This window comes from Neoarius graeffei, chromosome 24 (assembly GCF_027579695.1).
Source record: "Neoarius graeffei isolate fNeoGra1 chromosome 24, fNeoGra1.pri, whole genome shotgun sequence".
NCBI lineage: Eukaryota > Metazoa > Chordata > Actinopteri > Siluriformes > Ariidae > Neoarius > Neoarius graeffei.
The window spans coordinates 3,335,190-3,359,475 of NC_083592.1; the positions used below are offsets into that span (position 1 = coordinate 3,335,190).

The window sequence follows — 24,286 nt, forward strand, 5'->3', positions numbered from 1 at the left end:
TCGATATGTGACAGAGACTCAAAATACATTTTTAATTCAATTAAAAATAATGGGAATGAGGGGGTTGCCTTGGACATTTTGACTTTATGTATATGGAATTTACCTAGTAATATAAAGAGATTAATTATGTTAAATTTATTATTGTACGAGAAAGTGCCAAAAATAATGATTTTCTCATCAAAGTGATACTTGACTGCAGTTTTATTTTATTACGGAAACCCGTAGCCTTATGACGTCATTGGCGCGAAGAAAAACGTCACCGCTGAAGAATGCGGCTTTGTGCGCATGCCCAGTCTCGAACAGGAAGTGATTAATCCTCGGCAGGTTTCAGGGCCTGAAAGCGCTGGGAAGGATTTCTATGGTAAAATAGCCGCGTTTTTCCTTTATTTCACACTGATTGCGATAGTTTGTTGGCAACATTTTTATCGACTTGTAAAGTTTTGACTTGTTTAATTCTTTCGCCAGGCTGGTTCGGAGCGGCTGCGTTTGATTCGGTAGCGGTTTAGCTAACAGCCACAGTGGTAGCTGCGTTTTCTACTTTTTAAAAAGTGTTTTGTTTGATAATAAATGTTAAAAGCTCCTCTGTCGCTAAAAATTAATTTTATATACTGGCTAATTATCTAAATTTTGCTGCCTTTAATTTTTTTCTCCACTTGTATTTCACCAAATCCCGCCTGCTTTGTGAGGATTGGCTAATAGTTAAAACGTGACACAGAACTGTCCAATCAGCGAGTAAGCTCATGTTTCTGACACTCGGTTTGTCCGCTCTCAGGAGGCGGGACTTGTCGGAATGCGGGTGGATAAATAAAATTAGCATGGGTTGATGTTAATAAGGGTTTAATTCGACGCAGTTTGGTAACTTGTTGGTGTTAATAATCGGCTCTCTGTAACCAGAACTGATTTAAATATTTAACTTATTAAAAGTAAGACATGCAGTTTATATGATGACCTGTAATGTGTTTGGTAATAAACATGTTTGGTATCTTGTAAAAAAAAATCAGACAGGTATAAAATGTTTTTGTTGTTTTAAATGTAATCCTTTCTGAAATGAGCTCCATGGCATTGCTGTTAAAGGGCCTGTTAGTGTTTAACACTTCCTGCTCCTACACTGTTGTCTAATCTGGGCAGATTATAGCTCAGGTTTCCTCTGTAGTCATCTCTCTCTCTCTGTGTGTGTGTGTGTGATAGGAAGAGATGTCAGGAGAGAGTGCTGTGAGCTCGGCTGTGCCGGCTGCAACGACCCGGACCACCTCGTTCAAGGGGTCGAGTCCGAGCTCCAAGTACGTGAAGCTGAACGTGGGTGGCGCTCTTTACTACACCACCATGCAGACCCTCACCAAACAGGACACCATGCTGAAGGCCATGTTCAGCGGCCGTATGGAGGTGCTCACCGACAGCGAAGGTACTGTTCTGTACTCCAACACATACAGCAGTTCTATGATGAAATCCGTCTGTTAAACGTTTACAGAGGAGGTGATGCTCTCATGCGCTCTGTGTGTCCTGCTGTAGGCTGGATCCTGATCGACCGATGCGGGAAACACTTCGGCACCGTCCTGAATTACCTGCGTGACGGCGTGGTGCCTCTGCCTGAGAGCAGGAGAGAGACGGAGGAGCTGCTGGCTGAAGCCAAGTACTACCTGGTGCAGGGTTTAGTGGACGAGTGTCAGGCTGCACTGCAGGTACCCCCCCCCACACGCTTCATGCAAACTCGCCAGTGTACGGCACACCTGTTTACACTGAGCTGTAATTTACTATTTAAAATAAGTTGCTGAATTTATAAAAGCTTATCTTTGGAACACATTATACAGTTTGCACTCTGTTTTATTTCTTATTTTTTTTTTCCAGAACAAAGACGCCTATGAGCCCTTCTGCAAAGTGCCCTTGGTGACCTCACCTAAGGAAGAGCAGAAACTCATTGCTACATCAAATAAGGTACAGCGAGCCACTTATTTTTCAATGCTGTAGAAAATGTTAATTAAATAATAATTAACTGTAAGTGTACACATGAATTTATGGCAGGTAATGCACAAGTCATATTTTAACTCTTGTCCGTTTACAGCCTACCGTTAAACTCCTGTACAACAGGAGCAACAATAAATACTCCTACACCAGGTGAGTGAGAGGTGTCTGTTTATTTTAGAGTAATGATTCAGTAAACCCTGACGTTAAAATCTGATCTCGCTGTGTTCAGTAACTCGGATGACAACATGCTGAAGAACATCGAGCTGTTTGATAAGCTCTCTCTGCGCTTTAATGGGCGTGTGCTCTTCATTAAAGATGTGATCGGAGATGAAATCTGCTGCTGGTCGTTTTACGGTCAGAGCAGGAAGATCGCGGAGGTGTGCTGCACCTCCATCGTCTACGCTACCGAGAAGAAGCAGACCAAGGTAACAAAACTCACTGCGTTTATAGAGATCTTGCATGTGACATCACAGCCGATCCAGATTGTGACAGACGCCATCTTGTCGGTCAAACGCCATATTTCCGCCTTCTACTTCTGCCTTTTCTTCTGGAAAACCCTACTATATACAATTCTACTACAACGGCTGCGGCTACAAGCTCTCCCTACCTGTGCACGTTTGTTTTTTGTGTGTATTTTTGCCTGGTGTTCGTCTATCGGACTTCAATATCCACTACAACCGTATGGACTTACTGGACATTGGTTTCCAGCAGAAAATGACGGTTTGTAGCGATTTTCCATCGCATGCACAACATTCTGGACGAGATAGCGAGACCAGCGGGGTCTCCGTGGATTGTTATCGGAAGCAAAGTGAAGGAGGCGGCGTCGGGAGCGGAAGCAAAAGCGAGGCTGCAGGCAGAGCCGGCCTGTTGACTAATGCCGCTTTTCTACTACCAACGCGGCTGAGTTGGGCTGGGCTGAGCCGTGCCGTGCTGAGTTGGGCTGAGTCGAGCTGAGCGGGGCTGTTGGAGTTGCATTTCGACTACAACCCCGCTGAACCGTGCTGGCTGGAAGTGGGTGGACACATTGGGTGGAGTTAGCGAAAGTGGGTGGACGTCGCGTGATGTCATTAAGCAGCGCAAACAGTGACATCAGTGAGCTTTTAAGCGGTAGTCTCACGACCCGGATAGTAAACGATAAACATGGAGGACATGGAGTCGTTAGTGTTGCTGGTCTTGGTGCTGTGGCTTGTCACTGGCTAGAGCGTATAGATGAGGCGAGGCGCATAAGGCTTCAGAAATTCTCGTAATTCTTCTTCCGGGTTTACGGTGTTTACAGATCCCAGCGTGCTCGCGGGCCGTGTGTGGGCGTGTGAGGACATTCCTCCTCACCAATCAGTGAACAGGGGAGTGTCTCCTCACGCCCCTAGCCCCACTCGGCTCGGTTTGGCTCGCTTCAGCCCCACTCCAAAACCGTGCGAGTTTTGGGTGCTAAGCAGGGCTGAAGTGAGCTGAGTCGTGCTGCTCTGAGGTAGTCGAAACGCGAGCCGTGTCGGGCTGAAGCGAGCTGAAAAAGGGTAGTGGAAAAGGGCCATAAGCTCAGAAAACAGCCACTCAAACCTCCACTGCTAAGCCTTTACCTCTCCAACGCCAGATCCATGGTAAACAAGATGGACGATTTGGAATTACAGCTGGAATTACCTTATTCTATTCTATAATCGGCTGGTCAGTGCTGTACTCAATACTTAAGTGACTTACCCGTCCAATGAGGATTGTTATTTTCTTGTTTACAAGATGCCACATCTGAGTCGCTGACATCCTGAATTTCTGTAAAGATAACTGTCCAGAGATTTATAAGCATGCAGTGCTTCACCACTGAACAGCGAGGGAAAGTTAATTATACACGTCCGGGTATTCCACCTCTGGCAGTTCCATAGCCACTGACACGGTCGTGAAAACTCCGTCCGGTAAGCGATAAGGGTCACTAATCTGTAGATCGTTTATTTTAGACATATATCTAGTTATCTGTTCATTAGAAAAATGAGCCGTGTAGTCCGTTCGTTGAAATTGATCCATTCTGTACGCGAGTGCAGCAGTATTCAGCGGTGTTTTTGACCGACAAGATGGCAGCTGTTAACTTTCCGGTCACGTGACTGCAAGATCTCTATACACAGCAGCCAGGAGTCACATTTTCAGTCAGTTATGTAAATGAAAACCATGTCGTGGTGATGAGAGCCATCACAGCTTTATTTCTAATTAAAACAGTGTAGTTGCCGTGTGTTTTAGTTGATGTGAGGTAGCGACCCAGCGGTTGGATATTTTTCTGCTGAATTAATCTAATGGCATCCCTACTGGAACACAGGTGGAGTTCCCCGAGGCACGGATCTATGAGGAGACACTGAACATCCTGCTGTACGAGTGTCAGGATGGGCGTGGGCCTGACAATGCACTGCTGGAGGCGACAGGGGGCGCTGCGGGACGCTCTCACCACCTGGATGAGGATGAGGAGCGTGAACGTGTGGAGCGAGTGCGCAGAATCCACGTCAAGCGACCTGATGATCGCACGCATCACCACCAGTGACCTCTAATCCTCATTTGACCTCTGACCTGCAGCCCCTGTGCCTTAATCACCCAGTTATCCCCCTCTCCCCTCCAGCTGGGGCTCACAGCGCTGACGGAGTCTTCACACAGTAGAGAGAGAGAGAGAATCTCCTGAATTCCAAGAGCCTTTTTCACCCCTTAAACGCTTTTCAAACATCCACTGTTTATTCTTTCTCTTCCAGCGTGGTGGTGTTCTCTATGAATGTCGCTCATTTCACAGAATGGTGTGTATGTGAATATTGAAGTTAAGTCTTCTTGACGTGAGCAGGAGTCAGCAGTACAACACACTCGGTGTTGTGTGGTTTAAAAAAAAAAATCAGCACCAAACATTACTGCAGTTGGAGCTCTAAAATGGACAGTGTTCACTTATTTGCGTGTTTACATCCGAGATGGACTGTGTGTGTCATGTATTAACTGCTCTTACAATTACTGAACCTCTGCGTGTTGATTCTGTGTAACTAGTGACTGATGGGATTGTTGAATTTCCTGCTATTGATGATTTGAGAGAGGAGATGGAGAGAAAACAGAGAGGAAGTCTTTATCCACCACGGGGCAGCATTGTGCTCATTTTGCCCCTTTAGAAATCAGGCTGTGGTCACCTTGAGCAATAAGTACCCTTATAATTTGATACTTATGTGGTGTCGTGAATTACAGGAGGAAAATCCTCCATCGTTTCACCGCGTGCTGTTTAATTAATGAACGGGAGGCAGGTGACGGCGCCTCCCCGTGGGTCTGCTGGCGTGCTCCTCCTCCTGTTGAGCGAGTGATGGAAGGTAGCCGCACTCTGCTGAAAGAGCGCTGTCGTTTTCCCCCATGCAGGAGATCACAGGTCCAGGATCAGCTTGTACTTTTCACCTGTGTAGTTTCTATTTAAAGTGTAGAACTGGTCCTGGATCAGCAGTAATATCACTGATCCAGAATCAGCACGCTCTGTATTATTTTCACTGCAGTATGAAAGCTGATCCTAGATCAGCAAAGTCTGTTAAAATATGTCTCGTTTTAGTGTGTTTGTGCCGTCACATTTAGTTTCATTAAAGGCACGTTATGTAATCTGTAGAGATGTTTGTACAGATGTGCACATGATTTCAGAAGTGTTTTACATACAACTATATTTATACACTCCTTATCACGAATAAATATTTCTACAAAATTTTCCAAGACCAGAATCTTTGTGTTTTGTCTTTTTATTTCTGTATTTTGTACATTTTTAGTATAAAACCTTATCGTACATATGGCTTTGTGTTATGGGTTCATTCAGGAAACCAGTGAGATTGTTTACAAGGATGTCAGAAGCCTATGATTATAGTTTATGAACTGATTTTTAAGTAGGGACTGAAGAACAGGAACCACTGAAAGAAATCCGATTGTGTGTAAGTCAGCTATTGATGAATAATTTTAATTTAAAATCAGTTTAAAAAAAAAAAAAACCTGAACAATAGTTGTCTTCCAGAACTGAACTAGATGTTTAATGAAGATAACCAGCTTCTACTGTCGCGTATAATCACATCATCGGGACTTCAGCCTTGGTGTGACCTAAAGTCAACAAGATAACAATTACACTTAATATTTATAAACTATGAACAACATTAATGAACCATAAAGGTAACTGAGGTTTGTCAATGTCATATACATTAGGGTGGTCACGAAATGTATGGGAAATTTTTTTTTTTTTTACCAAAACATTCCGACCACCCTGCCATTTTTTTTACATAGGCTAAAAGAAGGCAACAAGCAAAATTTCAGAAAAATTGGTTAATATTTAGAGGTGCCACACGAGGTTGCAAATCGGGTTAAGCCATTGACATTAGTTGGTGCGTAGACTGTTGCAGAGAAGATCTCAAACCCCCAAAAAGTCACAGTTCTAGAGAGAATATGCCACTTCTATGAAAAAGAAGAGGCAGGAAGAGTTTATAGACTGCTAGAAGATTAACTTTCATGTACTAAGGGCTTCTTAAACAATGAGCACTGATCGTAATATGCTGATGAAGTTGTGAATGTTTTTCAGATGGTTAGCAACAGTAATACGAGTAGTACTGGTGGTGCAAAGCACAAAACCAGAAAGGACAATTATGTTTGGTTAATCGGTCCCACTTCTAAGGAACGGTCTGGGAGAAAACTTCCTTCTGCTAGGGAAGTCCTTAGTGTGTTCTTTTATCTCCACAAGACACCATAATACCGAAGGGTTTAGAAAATCACAGACAAGTAATAACTATTGTTACTGTGAACACAGGAAGTTATATTACTGTATTGTTTGTATTAATATGAAACAGTTAATAAGCCACATTATTTTATATTGTGTCTTGAGTGAAAACTTTAATGGCTTTGTGGCACCTCTAAACATTGTTCAATCTTAACCAAATTTTGCACAATAACTTCTTTTAGGCAATGTAAAAAAAAAAAATTGGGACCACCCTAATATACATACAGGGGCATCAGGGAATTTCATTCAGGACTAAAAGAGTGTTTTATTAAATAGGGAATAAAGTTAAATAAAACCGCACACTTATTCCTCTGAATCCACAGCAACTAGCCAACAATTAGTGTAACAGTGTAGTGAGTAACAGCTCACTAAGCAATTAAAAACTAGTGCATTAATATAAACCTGCAATTTTAGCTGCATGACTGTCAGAACTGCTGATACAGAAAACGAATAAACACGTTCTGACCAATCAGGATCCAGCGGTGATGTGATCTAAATCACTTGACCTCGTACTGAATATTTAATGATTCTTTTCCAAAAACATTATGATGCTAATGCATGTTGATTATTAGCTGTCGAGTGTCACTGGTTGATTTTTCCCTTTAACACTCCTAATCCAGTTCGAATTACATTGAGGTCGGTTAGAATGTTGTTTATTAAACTGGTGTAAAGGGGCAGTTTTCACTCACCACCATCAGATGGCCAGTTTTGTCCTTGTACACTGTGGCTTCCTGTCCATTGCTGAAGTCCACAAAGTTCTCCTTCCCTCCATTGATCTCAAACTTAATACTGAAACAGGATCAAATATTAGACCATTAGCTGCTGGTGGTGTAATCTTTTATGATTTAGTTATGACATAGTGAACCATCTCACCTCGCCTGAAGCACGTTGATGGCGTTCTGCTTTTTTGCCAGCACGCCCAGTTTGGTCAAAACTTCATAAAGGTGATCACACTGAAGAATGAGATCTCCCTAATGCAGGACACGACTGTCTTATCACTAAATCTCAAACCGTACATTATGTAATAACTTTTATATTTATAAAAACGTTGATTTTGTTATAATACCATGAACAGTGTTTTACTACACATTATGCCTACAGTTTAACAGTAAATTCAACAAACGGAGTGGATGGACTTGGACCTGATCTAACACTACGGTAATTTGATCAGAAGTTACACTACAGTGATCTGCTGAAAACAGGAAGTTTAAATATCCTGTCTTTTCTTATATTAAAGTTAATTTGTTTTGGGATCTTTATTTAGCGATGCTATGAATAACGTCCACACACTCAGTGTAATCTTGGTACCTTTTGCTTGGGGCCATCACACACCACGTGGAGGATCATGAAAGTGTCTCCCAGGTTACTGACAGAAACACCTGAAAAACACAATGACATCAGAACACAGTTACACAAACAGAGCTCACTAAAACAACTGACTCTTAACACTAGGTTTAAATCGTTAAGAACAAATTACGCCTCATGGTGATCTGCGACCATGATTCAATTTCTATCACCTGGTCCATCTAAAAGCAGTGATTAGCATTTATATACACAATACATTACCTTCATCTGTGTCCCTAAAAGCATTTTAAGTGGGAACCTCCACTGATGAGTCACTTAATGCAAACCCTAATAAAAATACATCCTTAGTAAAGTTAAAAAATAAAAAAATAAAAATAAAAAAGTGTCCAGTGGTGGTTCATAGTTCACCTTTGAGCGAGACGTATTCGACTCTCTGTTTGAGCTTGGCCTCGTCTACGACATGAAGTGCAACCTGGGTGAGAATTAATTGCCTGGGTCTTGGCTTGAACCCGTTCCGGTCATATTTCACCACAGGAACACTGTACTGCAGAGACAGGAACACCAGAGAAAACAGAAATGGATGAGAAGATAAAAAGACAAAGTGGACAGAAGATAAACGGATGGTTGTTCTTTAATCTGAATTGCTGATCCTAATACGCTTTGTTCCAGTTCCATAGCCAGTGTGATTTATTAAGACTCAGTTTTACAATCTACCTTGATGCGTTCCTGTGTTATTGTCTGCAGGACACGCTCATTAATGTCCTGCTCACCTACCGTACAGGGAGACACAAGACACCAAAAGACAACAGCGTCAAATTCTGGATGAACTGCTCATTAAAACAGAGTGCGTACAAAAACACTAAAGTTCAAATCATGTCAGCAATTAGAGAGAACGTTCAAATGATGTAGAACATGATGATGATGTGTAATGGACTGACTGATCCTGGTGTCCACAAACGGCACAGCGACACTCTGAGGATAGCTTTCCTTCTTCCCTTTAAAGATGCCACTGGTGACGACCTTCAGCTGCAGCTAGCACAGGAAAAGACATCATCGCATTATTAACATGAAACAGACACCTCATCAGGAGACATGTTTGAAAAGGATCATAGGGGACATATCTCCACTGTCCAAAATCACACTGTGCTTTATGAACGATGGTGTATGTGGTGGAGACAACACGCTGTGTTACAAATCAAGTTTTAATTTAAATTAAGTTTTTAAGTATTACCTGGGCTTTCCTCTGAGGCGTGAGCCCTCGTACATACTTCCTCACTAACCAGCGTGTGTGCAGCCGCCGCAGCATCTCTGACGCCTACAAGGACGAGAGCAAAAGACAGGACCGAAACAATCTGACTGTTCATCTCGTCATTAATAAAAAAAGATATATGAAGCATTTAACTAAGCTACACTCATTTGCATAAAGGAAATATGATTATTAAGACACGGTAATGTAGTACAGGGTGATGTTCAGCATCATTACCTCTCTCATTACAGGTGGAGGTGTGAGCCATGTGGTTTTGTCCAGAACTGTTTTTGGTAGGTTATTTTTCAGCCTTTTGAGGTAGCTCTGTCTGACAAACGCCAGGTATTCGGAGTTATCTGTGCATTTTGCCTCGCCACGTGTGATATAAGCCTTAATAAATCTATAAACACACACAAAAACATCACATCACACTTCAAATCCCCCAACTCTAATTCTAGCACTAATCCAGCCAACCTGAGTGAGATTACAGTAAACTCTCCAGAAGCAGTTTGATCAGATAATATCTGGGCCACGATACAGGGTGAGCCATTCCACCGAATCGGTGCCATTTCTGTCCCTAGAAAATTATATGTATAAATGCACATAAAAATGTACTTTAAAATACATTTCCTTATTACGCAGAATGTCCTGCACATTGATCTGATTTCAAATTTAAGATATAGAATTGTAAGGATTAATTAAAACTACCTAAAACACTGAAAAATAGCATGTGTTACCTGTCCGCGCACTCTAACTTTATACTTAACTATGAAATATGATTAAAATCCTTCAGATACAGTATTTCTTTTGCACTGTTGTGTGACTCCATATCCTATCCATGGTTTAAATATATATTTTTCATAAGAAATCCACAATATCTTAGTTAAAATACACATTTTAGTTGTGTCCCTGGGTTTTCACTCAGTCCTGTTACCCAAACATATTACCCCATCTGACAAATTTGGAACATTCCATAAATCACATGCTCAACAGGAAATTACATCAGTTGTGTCTTCTGAAGGCCATGGGAAGACCAAAAGTTAGTTCTCTCATTTACCTTTCTGTATATTTGATGATTTTTTAACTTTGACTGATAAGGTCAATGTCAACATACTGTCCTGTTACTTAAATTATTTCTTAGATGATATTTATTTTAAAAATACAGATTTTTTTGTAAATCACTAGAATGTGCTAAGTGTGGTCATGCTATTAGCGATGACGCCATGTGACTTAATTCCATGTATTAGCTAATCCTAGGCTAAAAACTCAGTCCTGTTACTTTGAGTTTTGGTAACAGGACTGAAAAAAATGCAGCCATCTTTGACTTCCAAACCTTGTAAAAAAATAAATAACGTAGCCTTTTAACATTTTGAATAGTTAAATATGTGTGTTATTATAATCAGTGTTGAAAAGATATAACATATTAAGTTTAATTTGGGAGTGGCACAACAAGCAAATGGCACCCATTCGGTGGAATGTCCCGGGTTTATACATGTCTCATGATTCACTACAGTTACAACATGAGTTCGTTTCCTTGGACGTCCATTTCATTACACAGCCCTGAGCTCCACTTACTTTTTGATAACTTTGACAGCCCAGGCTCGTTTCTCTCTCTCTTTCCGAGCCTGAACTCCTCTCCAGCACGTTTCAATCTTAGTAGCTGTTGGTAAGAATATTTGTCTTATTACGACATGTCCGATAAGATTTAGAATTCACATTTACTGTTTTCATTTTTAGGAAATATCTGAAATGAAATGACGAACCTGCTTGTTTCTGTTTTTTGAACTCTTCTCTCGTTCGGAAGCCCTTGTACTTAGCTTGAATCTTTGCAACTACAACACACACACTCAAATGTTCATATAATTCCTAGCAGAAATCTCACATCCTCAAGCTCTCCATTATCTCACTGAACTCTTACTCTACTGACCCAGTTCATGTTTACAGAGCTCATAGGCGTCCTCGATGGCAAACACTGTCCTGGCATAGCGGATGAAGATTTTAGTCCTGCAAATAGCAAACAGGAATTGAGTCCAAAGATATGCCTTTTTTTAATTTTTACTTTCATTATTTCTCTGTTTACAAGTCACTGTTACCTAATTTCAGTCTAAAGCGCACGTGTGTGTGTGTGTGTGTGTGTTACCTGCCCATCTTGTACTCATCAGGCTGGTAGCCCAGGTGCTGCACCAGTCTCTCCACTCCCTCAGAAGGAACTCCTCTCCAGTGTGGCCAAGTATCAGGGCACAGAGGTTTATACCTGCAACATCACCATAAACACACCTCAGTGTCTCAACATCATCATGAACAAGATTTATGAAAATACTCAGGACATGGGAAACTTGCGCTTTTTCCCCCCAAAAATGAACATAATATGACTATCATTATACCTTTTCAGAAATTCCTCATATCTCCTCCGATAAGCAAAACCGGCCCGCCTGACTCTCAGATGCTCCATCAGACCCAAATACTTCACCTGGTGCCTCACCAGCACATCATCAAACCTTCCTAGACAGACAGAGTGATGTGTAAACACCTAATTGTTGTATTCTTTAGAAAAATGCCAATTAGAAATAAGACCATTCGCTATGCATTGAATAAAATCCAAATCTTAACGTTCTGTCAGGAAGCAGTGACTATTTCACACAGATAGGGAACTGTATAAAGTGTGTGTGTGTGTGTGTGTTGTCTCACCTGACTGCTTGTCATCGTTAGATTTTAGACAGCGAACGTACCAGGCTTCTTTAGCCATCAGGATCTCGGTCAGTCCCTGCAGACTGTTTTTAAACTGAGTCGCCACCTGCGTTCACATTCAGATGGATCGAGCTCACTCTGATCCAGTTTCATTCATTTTGGAATAATTGATTTTGCTTCAGTCTAATAGCTATGGAGCTGATTTTATTTATGTCAGTGAACAACACAGAGGCAGCTACAGTATATCAGAGAAACGTACCTATTACAGTAAAAAAAAAAATTCCCTGGTGCTTAAAAGTATTTTTAATAGCATTACCAAGCAGTAATAATAATAATAATAATAATAATATATGCTGGTAAAACCATTTGGTGAAGACACCCATCACTGATACTGGGTTTAAAGCTGCTTTCTGATTGGCTGTGTCTCATTCATCAACCTGTCAGTGTCTCACCGTCTCAGGTCTTCTCCTGCTGTCCACCTCATCAGAGGAGAAACACTGCTGCATTATAGAGTTCTTCGACTGCCGCATCACCTGTCTCACACACACACACACACACACACACACACACACACACACACACACACACACACACACACCAGCAAAATACAGTACATCTTACTGAGTTCAGCTCCTGTATAATATACGCTGTGTAGTGGGCGGAGCTATGCTGAATTCTAGTTGTACTCATAGACATATAAACATAGACGCCGCATTCTGCGTAGAATCATACGTCATCCTCGCCACCATATTGGACGTGGCAAAGTGGAGATTCTTCAGCCATCTCTGGTATAGCGTCTAGACAGTAGCCGAGAATAAAGATGCCTCATTCATGGGCTGCGTTTAACTGTACCAAAAGGTTTACCATCCAAACGAGATCACATGGGATTACCTTTCACAGGTGAGACTGGAAAAATACTTTTCAATACTGTTCCTTCAGTCTTCAGTCTCCCAGCTCATCTCCACCGGGGGGGTGTAGAGTTATAAGCAGTGAGAATTAGAGAATACAGTGCCACACTATGATGAACGTTTTTGAATGTATGATGAATGTTTTTAACCTTTCTGAATGTGAAGGAATCAGTGATGTATTTTGTTTTGGTATGGCGTTAGAACCTGGCCGAACTCAGTTTGGCGCTCATTCAGCTCACTTTATTCAGCGAGAGTAGGTCTGTGTGGTGACTCAATAAATAAAACAGTACATTTTTATTTTCATTCACTATTTCCAGTTTTTCCACTATTTCCATCATTTATCATATTCAGTCTTGTAGGTTGGTTATTGTGGCCTCAGGTTTTGGTAGCTTGCTACGGTATGCTGACTGATTAGCTTACCTGAGCTATCTATCGCGGATCTGTCGCTAGTTTGCAGTGTACAGGGGATTTCGCACACTATTTATAACCATCACATTAAAAGTTATATATGTTGTTTTGATGCCTGTTTGTTTCCCAAATATATACGTGTGTGTCTTAATGGGTGAATAAAAGGCATCGAGTTAAATCTTATTGTAGAAAGGGGCTTTATGAAGTTCAGTCCATTTACTTGCACTGGTTTACGGGGAAGATTTGCCACATCCAATATGGTGGACACTCTGACGTATCCCAGCAACGGGCCACCAGCTCAATGCGGCGTCTATGTTTATATGTCTGTGGTTGTACTGACCTCTTTAATGTGCCTGTAGAGCAGGTCGTTGTTCTTGTCAATGAAGCCTGTCAACAATGTAAAAGGAGACAAAACGCTTAAAGAAATTAAGGACCCGAGAGAGAGAACGCAGATCTGCGATCAACTTTTCATGTTGTCTGGAGTTGGAGTTTCACACAGTGATTAAAAATAAAAAAACAATACATTTTTGTTTACGGTGCATGATGAATTTAATGCACTGAAATATTAATAAGCATTCTTTAGTTCTTCAGAAGCGGTGTTTAATGTGACGTGTCTTACCCACGACGCAGTAAGTCACCTCGCCTGCGTAATGAAGCAGACGGAAGTCGCCTCTCTCCAGAGTCCTGCGAATTTTCTTATCAGCCAGCTTCTGTCTGTTATTCAGTCAGACGATACATAAAATGCGAATGCCAAGAGACGCACTTCAGTTTCTACACCATCCCTGACAGTGTAAAAGCTAATCAAGTACAGTTAGCTTAAAATAAAGAGAAATTTCAGTCAGTCATTCTGTAATTGTGTTTTTCAGTGTACTGTATACTGGCCTGGTTGGGGAAAATTCAAACAAGCCGTACTGTTAGATTTATCAGGAAATAATGCACATAAAAGACGGGACACAGACTTTACACTAAGGTTTTAAGGTAACCCTTACAAAAACGAAGTTTATTCAAGTGTGCTTCTAGTGTACTTCTTTTAAACTAAGAGAGTGTGCTTTCAGTTTACTTTTTATTTATTTATCAGAGATATACTTAAAGTATACTTGGCTTGTACTGAAAAGTATATCGAAAAGTCTAAGTATATTAAGCTTATACTTAAACTGTTGATCAAGATATACTTAACAAAAGTGTAATAAAGTATTAAAATATTTGTGCCTTAAGTGCCCTTGCCCTGTAGTTGCGCTTATCCTTTTGATAGTAGCCTATAAAATACTTCTTTTTCACACATATTGGCTTCTTTGTGATATACAGCAGCATATTTCAAATCCCATCTTTTAAACCTACATGTACCATAAGTTTGTGGTCGTCTCCTGGTAGTGTGTATGAGGTAAGGGTTCGGGCTAGAAAACTAATAGTTTACCTAGAAGCGGGCCCGGCGCGATGGGCGGGCCTGGCGTGATGGGCGGGCCTTTGGGGGCCGGGCCCGCCCATTTAGGCACGTGGGCCCGCCCTAGTGTGGGCCCGCCCGCCCTGTCATAGGCTAGGGCCAACAGCTTAACACAATATTTAAAATAAATAAATAGCAGGCTACTACAATTAAACGTTCTTTTTTTTTTTTTTTTAAAAGGGCATAATATTAAAGAAAAAGTCCTTAATTTAAAATGTGTTAAAACTATTTGTAATCATCTGATTGGTTATTTTGTAATGATCCGGGTTAAACAGAAATGGTTTGGTTAAACGGAAATGGAAACATGCTCTGACTTTTGGCGCAAGCACTGCTCTCTGCGAGAACTCCTTTTCCACTCTGAAGAACGTTTTCACCGACCACAGACAAAGCATGCTGCACACACGCAAGGCCAATTTGATCAAATTGGCATTTGAGAAGGACTTACAAAAAGGTTCAGGGAGGAGTGGAGTGACGCTGTCTTGTGAAGATTCCACGCAGCTGCACATCGTCGCCTACCGCTTTACTGAGGGTGCGCTTGAATTTTTAATCACTACATAATAGTTATACTTGAGTTGTTGATTATAGTAAGCCTACTGTATGGGCTACAAAATAGTTATACATGACACACTGTTTTCTTAACGTTTCGGCCTGCGCCCATCTCGTCAGCCCTGCGCTGTCATGCACTTGGCGTTTGATTTGCAAACTAAGCACTGGAGGTAAGAAACTGGTTTTGATGTTTCAGTTAACCTACAAAACACATCTGTATTAAAGATTAATGTTGTCATGCTTCACAAAACTAGATTTGAGACATAAAACTTTTAATGCGCATGGTTTCACTTAGAAGGGATTCAGTGACTGCAGTTAGGCTTTGTGCAGGGAGGATGAGTGTGGCACGGGGGTATGAGTGTGATGTAATCTTCTGTTGCGCACTCTTAATTGTAAATATCAATCTTAATTTGCCGTCAACATTGATCACAATCATCCGTTTGCGCATTCAGTGTTGGGTATTCGGAACAAATTTACAACATGACTCATGCGCAAACGGAATACTGCCAATATTCCGTATGAAACGGAATATTCCCTGCAAATGCGCTCAGTGACGGACAATATATAGCAGCGGAACAGGGTGTCTGAAGAGCTCAAAATACACCATTTTAAAGTGTTTTTTTCAAAAATTTCTTCCGGGGGAGCATGCCCCCGGACCCCCCTAGTAAAATTGGGTTTGCCGATGCGTGCCCACCCCCAGCCAGTGCAATGCCCGGCTACTAGACCGCTTCTACCGCCGGGTCTGCCTAGAAGGGTAATCACAGTAAACTTCAAAACTAAAAAGTGGACTAGATGTATATAACCAGTAACTTATAGTATATTTCCAATATGCTACAAAGTATACTTTAGTAAACTAAAAAGTGGACTAGATGTATAAAACAAGTAAACTCTTAGTATATTTCCAGTACACTATGAAGTACGCTTTTGTAAACTAAAGAGTGGACTACAAGTATAGAACTAGTAAACTATTAGTATATAAGTTTACTTGTGGTATACTTGCAGTACAAAAAAAATACTAGTTGTATACTCAGAGTTTACTTCTCTTAGGCTTAAAGTATACTTTTTATAAACTAAAAGTGGGCCAATTTAGTCCCAAGAAGTATTAGATTAGTTTACTTACAAGTATACTGTCAGTACATTGATATCAGTATACTTGGTACACAAAAGTATACTTAAGGAAAGATACTTTAACTTTACTTAAGTATACTTAATAAAATGAACTTGAAGTATACTTCTTTTTGATGAGAGAAGTGCTTGGGGATGAGGAAGTAAATCCACAGACAACAATAAAAGGTGCGTTTTATTTTGACTCACGTGATAAAGTGTGGATGGTTGCCCATTTTCTTCTCCATCTTTTCCAGAAAGGTAAGGTCTGTCGCATCACCTGGCATCACGCACTCCTCATCCTCAATAAGAACACAACAAGGAGAAAGAGATTAAACCATGGCTCTATTGACACCATCTCTCTCTCTCACACACACACCTACCTGATGGAGCTCATTAAGGGCTTTGAAGAAGATTGGCCTAATTTGAAAAGGCACTGTACAAACATTCAACCCCTCAGCAGATTAATTCAAATAACACACGAGCGGCTCTAATGCTGGTTCGCTTTCAGAAACAGAACTACTGCGATTTCTGTACCAGTACTGAGATGATCCCTCTGTGCTTCTCCTCCACCATGTCACAGATGATTTTGTTATTGAAGAACTGTACCGGTTCCCACTGAGGAACACACGAACACACACACACACACACACACACACACACACACACACACACACACTTATTATGAGTTATATAACATAATATAACGTTAGCATTTGTCTAATTCTGGATATGGTACACTCATCCTATAATTCTGATTAATCCCATATTAGGTACCGTATTTCTATGAAAGGTATGATGGGGCGTGCTCTACTGCCCTCTGCAGTGGTTAATAAGAACGGACTTGTGTTACCTCGATGCCCTCAGCTTCATACTCCTCCTGCTCAGCCTTCAGTGTGAGCTGGATAAACAGCTGCTGGAGCTTCTCGTTGCAATAATTAATGCAAAACTGCTCAAAACTGGAAACACAGTCATGTACACACACACACACACACACACGTATTCCTGATCACATGCATATCAAACATACAGTTGTAGTCAGAAGTTTACATACAGTGACATTCATGTCATCTTGGATTTGAATGTCATGGCAATATTTGGGCTTTCAGTCATTTCTTTGAACTGTTCTTTTTCTCATCTCATTATCTGTAGCTGCTTTATCCTGTTCTACAGGGTCTCAGCCAAGCTGGAGCCTATCCCAGCTGACTACGGGTGAAAGGCGGGGTACACCCTGGACAAGTCGCCAGGTCATCACAGGGCTGACACATAGACACAGACAACCATTCACACTCACATTCACACCTACAGTCAATTTAGAGTCACCAGTTAACCTAACCTGCATGTCTTTGGACTGTGGGGGAAACCGGAGCACCCGGAGGAAACCCACGCGGACACAGGGAGAACATGCAAACTCCGCACAGAAAGGCCCTCGCCGGCCACGGGGCTCGAACCCGGACCTTCTTGCTATGAGGCGACAGCACTAACCACTACACCACCATGCCACCCCTCGCGAAGAGACATTTTTCCCAAATATTAGGTGTGCTGTATGTATTTTTTTTGACCCTGTATGTATAATTGTGACCCTGTGTTGATTTCAGAAAACCCAAAGAAAATTAAAACTTGTGCACCAAATTCTAGTGTTTTTTTTTTTATTAAAGCTGTATGCTGTACAATCATTCTGCCACAGAAAAAGAACAGCTCAAAGAAATGACTGAAAGCCCAAATATTGCCATGACGTTCATATCCAAGATGACATTCATGTTACTGTATGTAAACTTCTGACCACAACTGTCCTTAATCCATGTGATTTGCACGTGTTCTTATCATGCGTGGTGTAAAGCGATACACACTCTACGACACACGTGTGTGAGGATCACATCCTCCATTACTCTGTAAGTGCAAGGCGCTAAGTGGAGTGTGTGATGCTTTAATTAGCTTGCTAATCATTAATAATGAACAGGGTTGTGGAATATTGTATATTCATCAGCATAATAACTCTGAATAGATGCCATTTAAGATGGCTGCAGTCATTATATATTTTTATTATTGAACACACACAAATACCTGTTCACGCAGAAGACCTCAAATCCGTAGATGTCAAGCAGACCAATAACTGTTTTTCTGCTCGAGTCCTGAAAAATCATGATTAAAAGTTACTGGGTTGTGTTAATTCAAGAGTAGTTTATTCAACCAAAATCAATATTAATCTCAGATTAAAGGTAACTCTCTGTCTGGGTGAATAATTAATCTTTTTTTTTTTTGACATGGACTAAAATTACGCCTGAGAAACCTTCACCTAAACAGGCTTCAACTCCATATTTGATTCAGTTTTAAAAGTTTATTAGCCTTTTAAGTCTCTTCTCCGTGCTCTCGCGGAAGGTGGTCGCATTCTCTGTCTCTCCTTTCCCTTATCTTTCCTGCTTCTGCTGTCTCATCTGTCTAGTGTCTATACTTCTGAGAGACTCTCTCCACACTGCTCTCCAAACTAAAAACCACGGAATTGATAAACTGGTCTCTTCACGCAATTGACACAATCTTCTCGACGAGAAGCCTGGGTTCGGGGGAACCCGCCTGTCCTGCCGGAATGTTCGCAGCTGGCTACATGATGGACGCGTGGGAGAAGTGGCAGGTCGTGTGCCTGGTGGTTCTTTCTGTGGAGGACATTGAAGACATCTACCTATTCGGAACCATGATTACAGGACTTTTGCTGATTGGATTAGGCATTGCCCTGGTTTATCGAGGAAATCAGAAAATGGTGACAGCTGTTCAAAGCCCCATAAAGCTGCCCGACATGATTGAAGCGGTGGGCAGAGCTGTCGGCACTCAGACTGTGGCTATTCAGAACTTGAACCGCAATATGGATATCATCTTGGAGAAGCTTTCGGCTTTGCAGAGGAAAATGTTTTTGGGGGACCAGTCTGGACTATCAGAGTAGGCGTTAAAGGAATGCGGCTGCTCGACCCAAGGACCAAACAATCTTATCTGTTTTCGGCTCTCCCAGCCAGCACTGGCCTTGGCCAAGGCCGTTACTGGGGCAACAATTCCCCCCAGAGGTCACTGCTGTTAGACTCTCTCGTATTCCTCCCCCCTCTTCCCGCGGTCGCTGTTTTCACCCCCAGTGTGACAAGCGGGTGCGTGACCAGCACCCCCCACCCCGATCGCCCCCCCCAAGTCCCGAGTTCTCATGTTGTAAAGTGTACTTGTGTTATTTTGTGCTTATGTGCTGAGTTTTTTTTTTTTAATGTTCCCACACTGTACTCCTCACAGGAGCATAGTGTGGGGGTTGCTTTTTTTTTTCTCCTCCCCTCTCCTCATGTCACTCTGTATTTTTCTTTTATCCCTGTCTTCCTGTCCTGTCTACTCTCCCTCTGTCAACTGTGTGTATGTAAGGACAGGTTGATGGTCAATTTCGCTGGTACAGTGATAATAAAGGGTTAATTCATTCATTAATCTGTTTTTCATCCCTGACCTGATTCTCGAGTGACTCGTTGATGCGGTTGACCAGCCAGGTGAAGGTGCGTCCATAAATGGCTTTGGCCAGCGCGTCTCTGGCGTAGATGGCATGATCGACAGTGAAGGGACACAGAACCTGTACAACACACATTTATACTGTACATCACATAACATTAATTCATTCTATAAGATCCATGATCTCAAGTCGAACCTTCCACTGATTTACTGATGAGCGCTCATGATTTATTCACCTCGCAAACCAACACCAGCTCCTAATAAAAGCCAAAAGGAGATGTGGAAGAGGTTGGGGTATTACCTCATCTGCTCTAGCTTCGATCTTCCTGTAGGTCAGAGCCTCGCTCAGAACCTGCACATGGACCCCAGTCAACTGCACAGAAAGCACCAACATTTAATAGTCATGCTTTTCTAAATATCCAGTCATACAGTGTGTGTGTGCATGCCCATTAGTATCATACCTTTGATACCCAGCGCAGTTCAGCGCTAGAGTTGAGGACGGCGTTGCCTTTGGTATCTCCGTCGAACTGTACGTTCCCCAGGTGGAGAACACTTGCGATGATTCCAAACAGATGCTACACATAGACAGATGTTAAGTACACAAACACACATTCAGTATACAGTAGTATATCCTGAAACTCTGTCTCACGCTGAACTTCAGTGATGTTCTCACCTCAATGTCGCTGAGATCAAAGTGCATGACCAAGAGGGCATTTTTCACTGATTTCCAGTCATTCCTGTCGTTGATGGAGCTCACTTTGGCACACTCACCCTGCAGGAGTCCAGCAATCAGGCAGACATCAGAAATACGACACTATGTCAACACATTTCATTCTAAATCTCTACTATGGTCTACAGAAAAAAGAAAACACCTTCTCTTAAATAATTTATCAATCAACTTTCCCCCAGCACTACAGCTGTACATTTTAAAATACACTATAATCAGTACAATCATCAACTAAGATTAATTAAATATATTCATAGATATCGAGCCCTAAAAGTCATTTCCACGCCCTGTGTGTGTGTGCGCATGCGTATGCGTATGTGGAGCAATCTGTTGTACCTGCAGCAGGTAGTTGTAGCGCTGTGTGTCTCTCTCGAGTCCAAGTTGTCTCAGCAGGTCCTCGTCTCCTCCCTCCAGCAGCTGGTAAAAAATGTGGAAATTTCGCTCGCCGTGGTTCTGGTGGACCACACGTGATTTCTCCAGCAGATAACTGAGGATGTGACCTCCAACTGCATCACCCTATGACAAGAACGGTCAGCTGACACAGTAGCAACTTTCCGAATGTAGGAAATAAAGTGACCACGGGATCAAAGTAAATCCTTTGGTAGTTAGTCAGTAGATATTTAACTTTATCGCAACAGCGATCTCTAATAGAGCAACAAAATGTAAAAAATACAGTAAAGATAATTAATAGTTATTCCGTGAAATCGAGTCGTACATGAGCTGATAGCGCGATAATCCATGTACGACGAGATTGAGTGGAATAACCGTTTTATTCTCTCCACATTCACTGGATTTTGAGAAACAGAAAATTTTATTGTTATTTTTTGCAAATTCAGTAAATAAAAACTTTACACAAAACGTCTGACAAAATCATTCCTGCTTGGAATGTAAACAAACCGGCGAAATGACAGGAGCAATTTGTGAAAAATGCGATAATAATTCTGGGGCGGCATGGTGGTGTAGTGGTTAGCGCTGTCGCCTCACAGCAAGAAGGTCCGGGTTTGAGCCCCGTGGCCGGCGAGGGCCTTTCTGTGCGGAGTTTGCATGTTCTCCCCGTGTCCGTGTGGGTTTCCTCCGGGTGCTCCGGTTTCCCCCACAGTCCAAAGACATGCAGGTTAGGTTAACTGGTGACTCTAAATTGAGCGTAGGTGTGAATGTGAGTGTGAATGGTTGTCTGTGTCTATGTGTCAGCCCTGTGATGACCTGGCGACTTGTCCAGGGTGTACCCCGCCTTTCGCCCGTAGTCAGCTGGGATAGGCTCCAGCTTGCCTGCGACCCTGTAGAACAGGATAAAGCGGCTAGAGATAATGAGATGAGATGAGATAAAAAAAAAGATACGTTCTTACCATCAAATACTTTTCTTCCATTTTTTTGGGTTTTGTTTTTGAGTAGTTTTTATTTCGTCCTCGGTTGGTTCAGTAACACGCTCCGCCATTTTGTTTTTCTCTACTCACGGTATATGAGCTGATATCCTAGTAGTAGAGTAGCCAATCAGAGCGTGCGATTGCTCATATCCAGTGAATGTGGAGAGAATATAGTGAGATCTATTTGTAAAACCAGTTCCAACCTGGCAGTCAAACTGAATGTCCATGTACTTCCCGAAGCGACTGGAGTTGTTGTTCTTCAGTGTTTTGGCATTTCCAAAAGCCTGAAAGGAAAAGTAAACTATTTTATGAAATGATAAAGACAAATCCTTCATAAACTTACACTTAACTTCTCTAATAAGAAAAATTCACCGTATCTAATTAGGAAGTGTCTCATGATGCTGAGGTGTACATAAAATAGCTAAGCGAATTTCTTAGAAGCCGACTGTATTTTTACATTAGCACTGTAAGTACAGCACAAACTCACAGTATGTCCAATTAAAGACTAAATGTCATACTGAAAAAAATTATATTTTTAATTTACATTGAAGATTAATATTAAATACATGTCATAGCAGTTGACATGATGTTAATACATAGCTATGATTGTATATAGTTATAAATATACTAATCACACTGTATATTTAGTGTAAAAGCAGTAGATTTGACCTCCAGGATAGGATTGGACATTAGCATTTGGTCCCGGACGGAGTTGAGCAGGGAGCTACCGGGGCAGCTACCGGCGTAATACTGCAGGATCTTCTTAGTGGCCTCGGTTTTTCCTGCCCCGCTCTCTCCAGAGATCAGAATGAAGTGGTTATTAGATTCCGCTAGCATGGTCTGGTAGGCGTTATCCGCCAGGGCGTAACTGCAATGAGGGACGAATAAATGCATCAGGAGGTGGAGATTGTGGCTGCATGGTGGGTTCTGCTGAGGTCTGAAGAACACCTGAGACACTTTATGGAGTGATCGGTTCTTTTACACTGTAATACGCTGCAAGTGGTCTATTACAGTAACAGATGGATTGGTTTATCTCTTAGTCTTTGGATAATGAGACACAAGACAAATGGAAACATGGTAGACAGACTTACATGTGGGGTGGAAGCTCATAAAAATTGACCACCATATAAAGGTCCATGTGCTTCTTGCTATAGATGTCCAACTCTTTGTACGGGTTGACTGAGATCAGAAGGGTTCCAATATAAGTCTTCAAAAAAACAAATAAAATGAGGTGACACCATCAATCATGGCATAACGATACGTGTTTAAGACAAGACTACAGCAGTGTTCATCCAACCTACTCTCAAGGTGAAAGGAAAAGTCTGCTCTCTAAGTGCACTCGGTTCTCAGGTCAACCCAAACTCACGTATATCAGGTCCTCAGAGAAACGTTTCTTCAGGTTGTCCAGAAAGGCTATCTCACTGTTGTGGGCGTCCAGCAGAACCATGTCCTGGACACCGACTCTGTCTCTGGCTGTCAGCGCTCGCTCCAGGTCCAATTGACGCGTCTTACCTTTGCCTTTCTGCAAATTAGAGAAAGGACGAGATTGATTCATGCTTTGGATGTAATCAGTTTAGACCTGGATTATTTTATTCCCATCCACAGCGCTGCACAGGTTAATGTTTTCCCTGCTTCAAGACACACCCGAGAAGCCAATTTAAAAACATTAGAACCTATAAACTATACAACACACATGGACTGTGACTGGAGTTCACTTGACTAATCAAAAGTTTCACATGATTGGAATGTCAGGTTATAAATCAGCTCGGAGGAAACATTTCTGCAAGTGTTTCAGGTCATGAGCTGAACAAGCAGAATTTGCTCTGAATTTTCACCTGTGGCACAGAGAACTTGTACATTTACACTTTGACACACCTGTGGTGATCATACAACTCAGCCCAAGCGGACGATTTCTTGGAAATATAAAGCAGAGTTGTGGCAAGCCAACCACATAACCTCCTGCTGTTTAACTACGGGATGTTAGAAAAGCTTTCTGTCGTATACGTGCTGTAATGAGATATCTGATTACAATGACCTTGTTACTTAGGACTGTATGACTGACAGCATAATTTACTCTGAATCTCATGTGAACAAGCTCTTGGTTGCTGGATCGATGCCCACTGATCGTATCACATCATCTTCAGTTCAGTGGTCTTTAATTAAACGCACTAAAATACTTTTAAATGGTCTTCACTTTAAATACACTGTAAAATACTCGCTCTGGATGGCTCTTCAGCACAAATATTCAGATCTATAACTATACAGTGATGTTTTGCCTTCGTACTAAAAGTTTCCAGTTATTTCCAAGTTTGACTTCACACAGTGGAATTGGGATTAGAACTTTAAGCTGGTAAATTGAATATGACAATAGTTACATCTGG

The 24,286-nt window shown here is 41.7% G+C and overlaps 2 protein-coding genes across 2 annotated transcripts; one reads left to right on the top strand and one right to left on the bottom strand.

Moving 5' to 3' along the window:
• Positions 1-279: 279 nt before the first annotated feature.
• On the top strand, positions 280-5,666 carry kctd10 (potassium channel tetramerization domain containing 10). The gene is made up of 7 exons (XM_060907808.1): positions 280-361; positions 1,189-1,402; positions 1,510-1,679; positions 1,846-1,932; positions 2,060-2,112; positions 2,192-2,387; positions 4,262-5,666. The coding sequence occupies exons 1-7, from the start codon at positions 359-361 to the stop codon at positions 4,478-4,480; spliced, it is 942 nt and encodes a 313-aa protein (XP_060763791.1). The 5' UTR covers positions 280-358; the 3' UTR covers positions 4,481-5,666.
• A 281-nt stretch (positions 5,667-5,947) lies between these two features.
• myo1ha (myosin IHa) lies at positions 5,948-23,460 on the bottom strand. Its single transcript, XM_060907984.1, has 31 exons — positions 23,272-23,460; positions 22,997-23,112; positions 22,575-22,773; positions 22,109-22,189; positions 20,878-21,057; positions 20,488-20,586; positions 20,276-20,389; positions 20,116-20,187; positions 19,816-19,935; positions 18,411-18,478; positions 17,200-17,305; positions 16,884-16,964; positions 16,557-16,648; positions 13,875-13,969; positions 13,596-13,642; positions 12,392-12,472; positions 11,940-12,045; positions 11,636-11,753; positions 11,392-11,505; positions 11,179-11,255; positions 11,015-11,083; positions 10,827-10,911; positions 9,489-9,651; positions 9,237-9,320; positions 8,944-9,037; positions 8,720-8,775; positions 8,414-8,549; positions 8,009-8,079; positions 7,574-7,671; positions 7,390-7,489; positions 5,948-6,033 (listed from the first exon to the last, which is right to left on the bottom strand). Exons 1-31 carry the CDS (start codon positions 23,458-23,460, stop codon positions 6,007-6,009), a joined length of 3,138 nt encoding a protein of 1,045 aa, XP_060763967.1. The 3' UTR covers positions 5,948-6,006.
• Between the last annotated feature and the right edge of the window lie 826 nt (positions 23,461-24,286).

Coding starts and splice junctions, on each gene's coding strand:
- kctd10 (XM_060907808.1), top strand. Junction 1,403..1,509: donor GGTGCTCACCGACAGCGAAG/GTACTGTTCTGT, acceptor GTCCTGCTGTAG/GCTGGATCCTGATCGACCGA. Junction 2,113..2,191: donor AATAAATACTCCTACACCAG/GTGAGTGAGAGG, acceptor CGCTGTGTTCAG/TAACTCGGATGACAACATGC.
- myo1ha (XM_060907984.1), bottom strand. CDS start 23,460: ATGAATCAATCTCGTCCTTTCTCTAATTTGCAGAAAGGCAAAGGTAAG. Junction 22,774..22,996: donor TATGAGCTTCCACCCCACAT/GTAAGTCTGTCT, acceptor CCCTCATTGCAG/TTACGCCCTGGCGGATAACG. Junction 16,965..17,199: donor ATGAAGCTGAGGGCATCGAG/GTAACACAAGTC, acceptor TGTGTTCCTCAG/TGGGAACCGGTACAGTTCTT.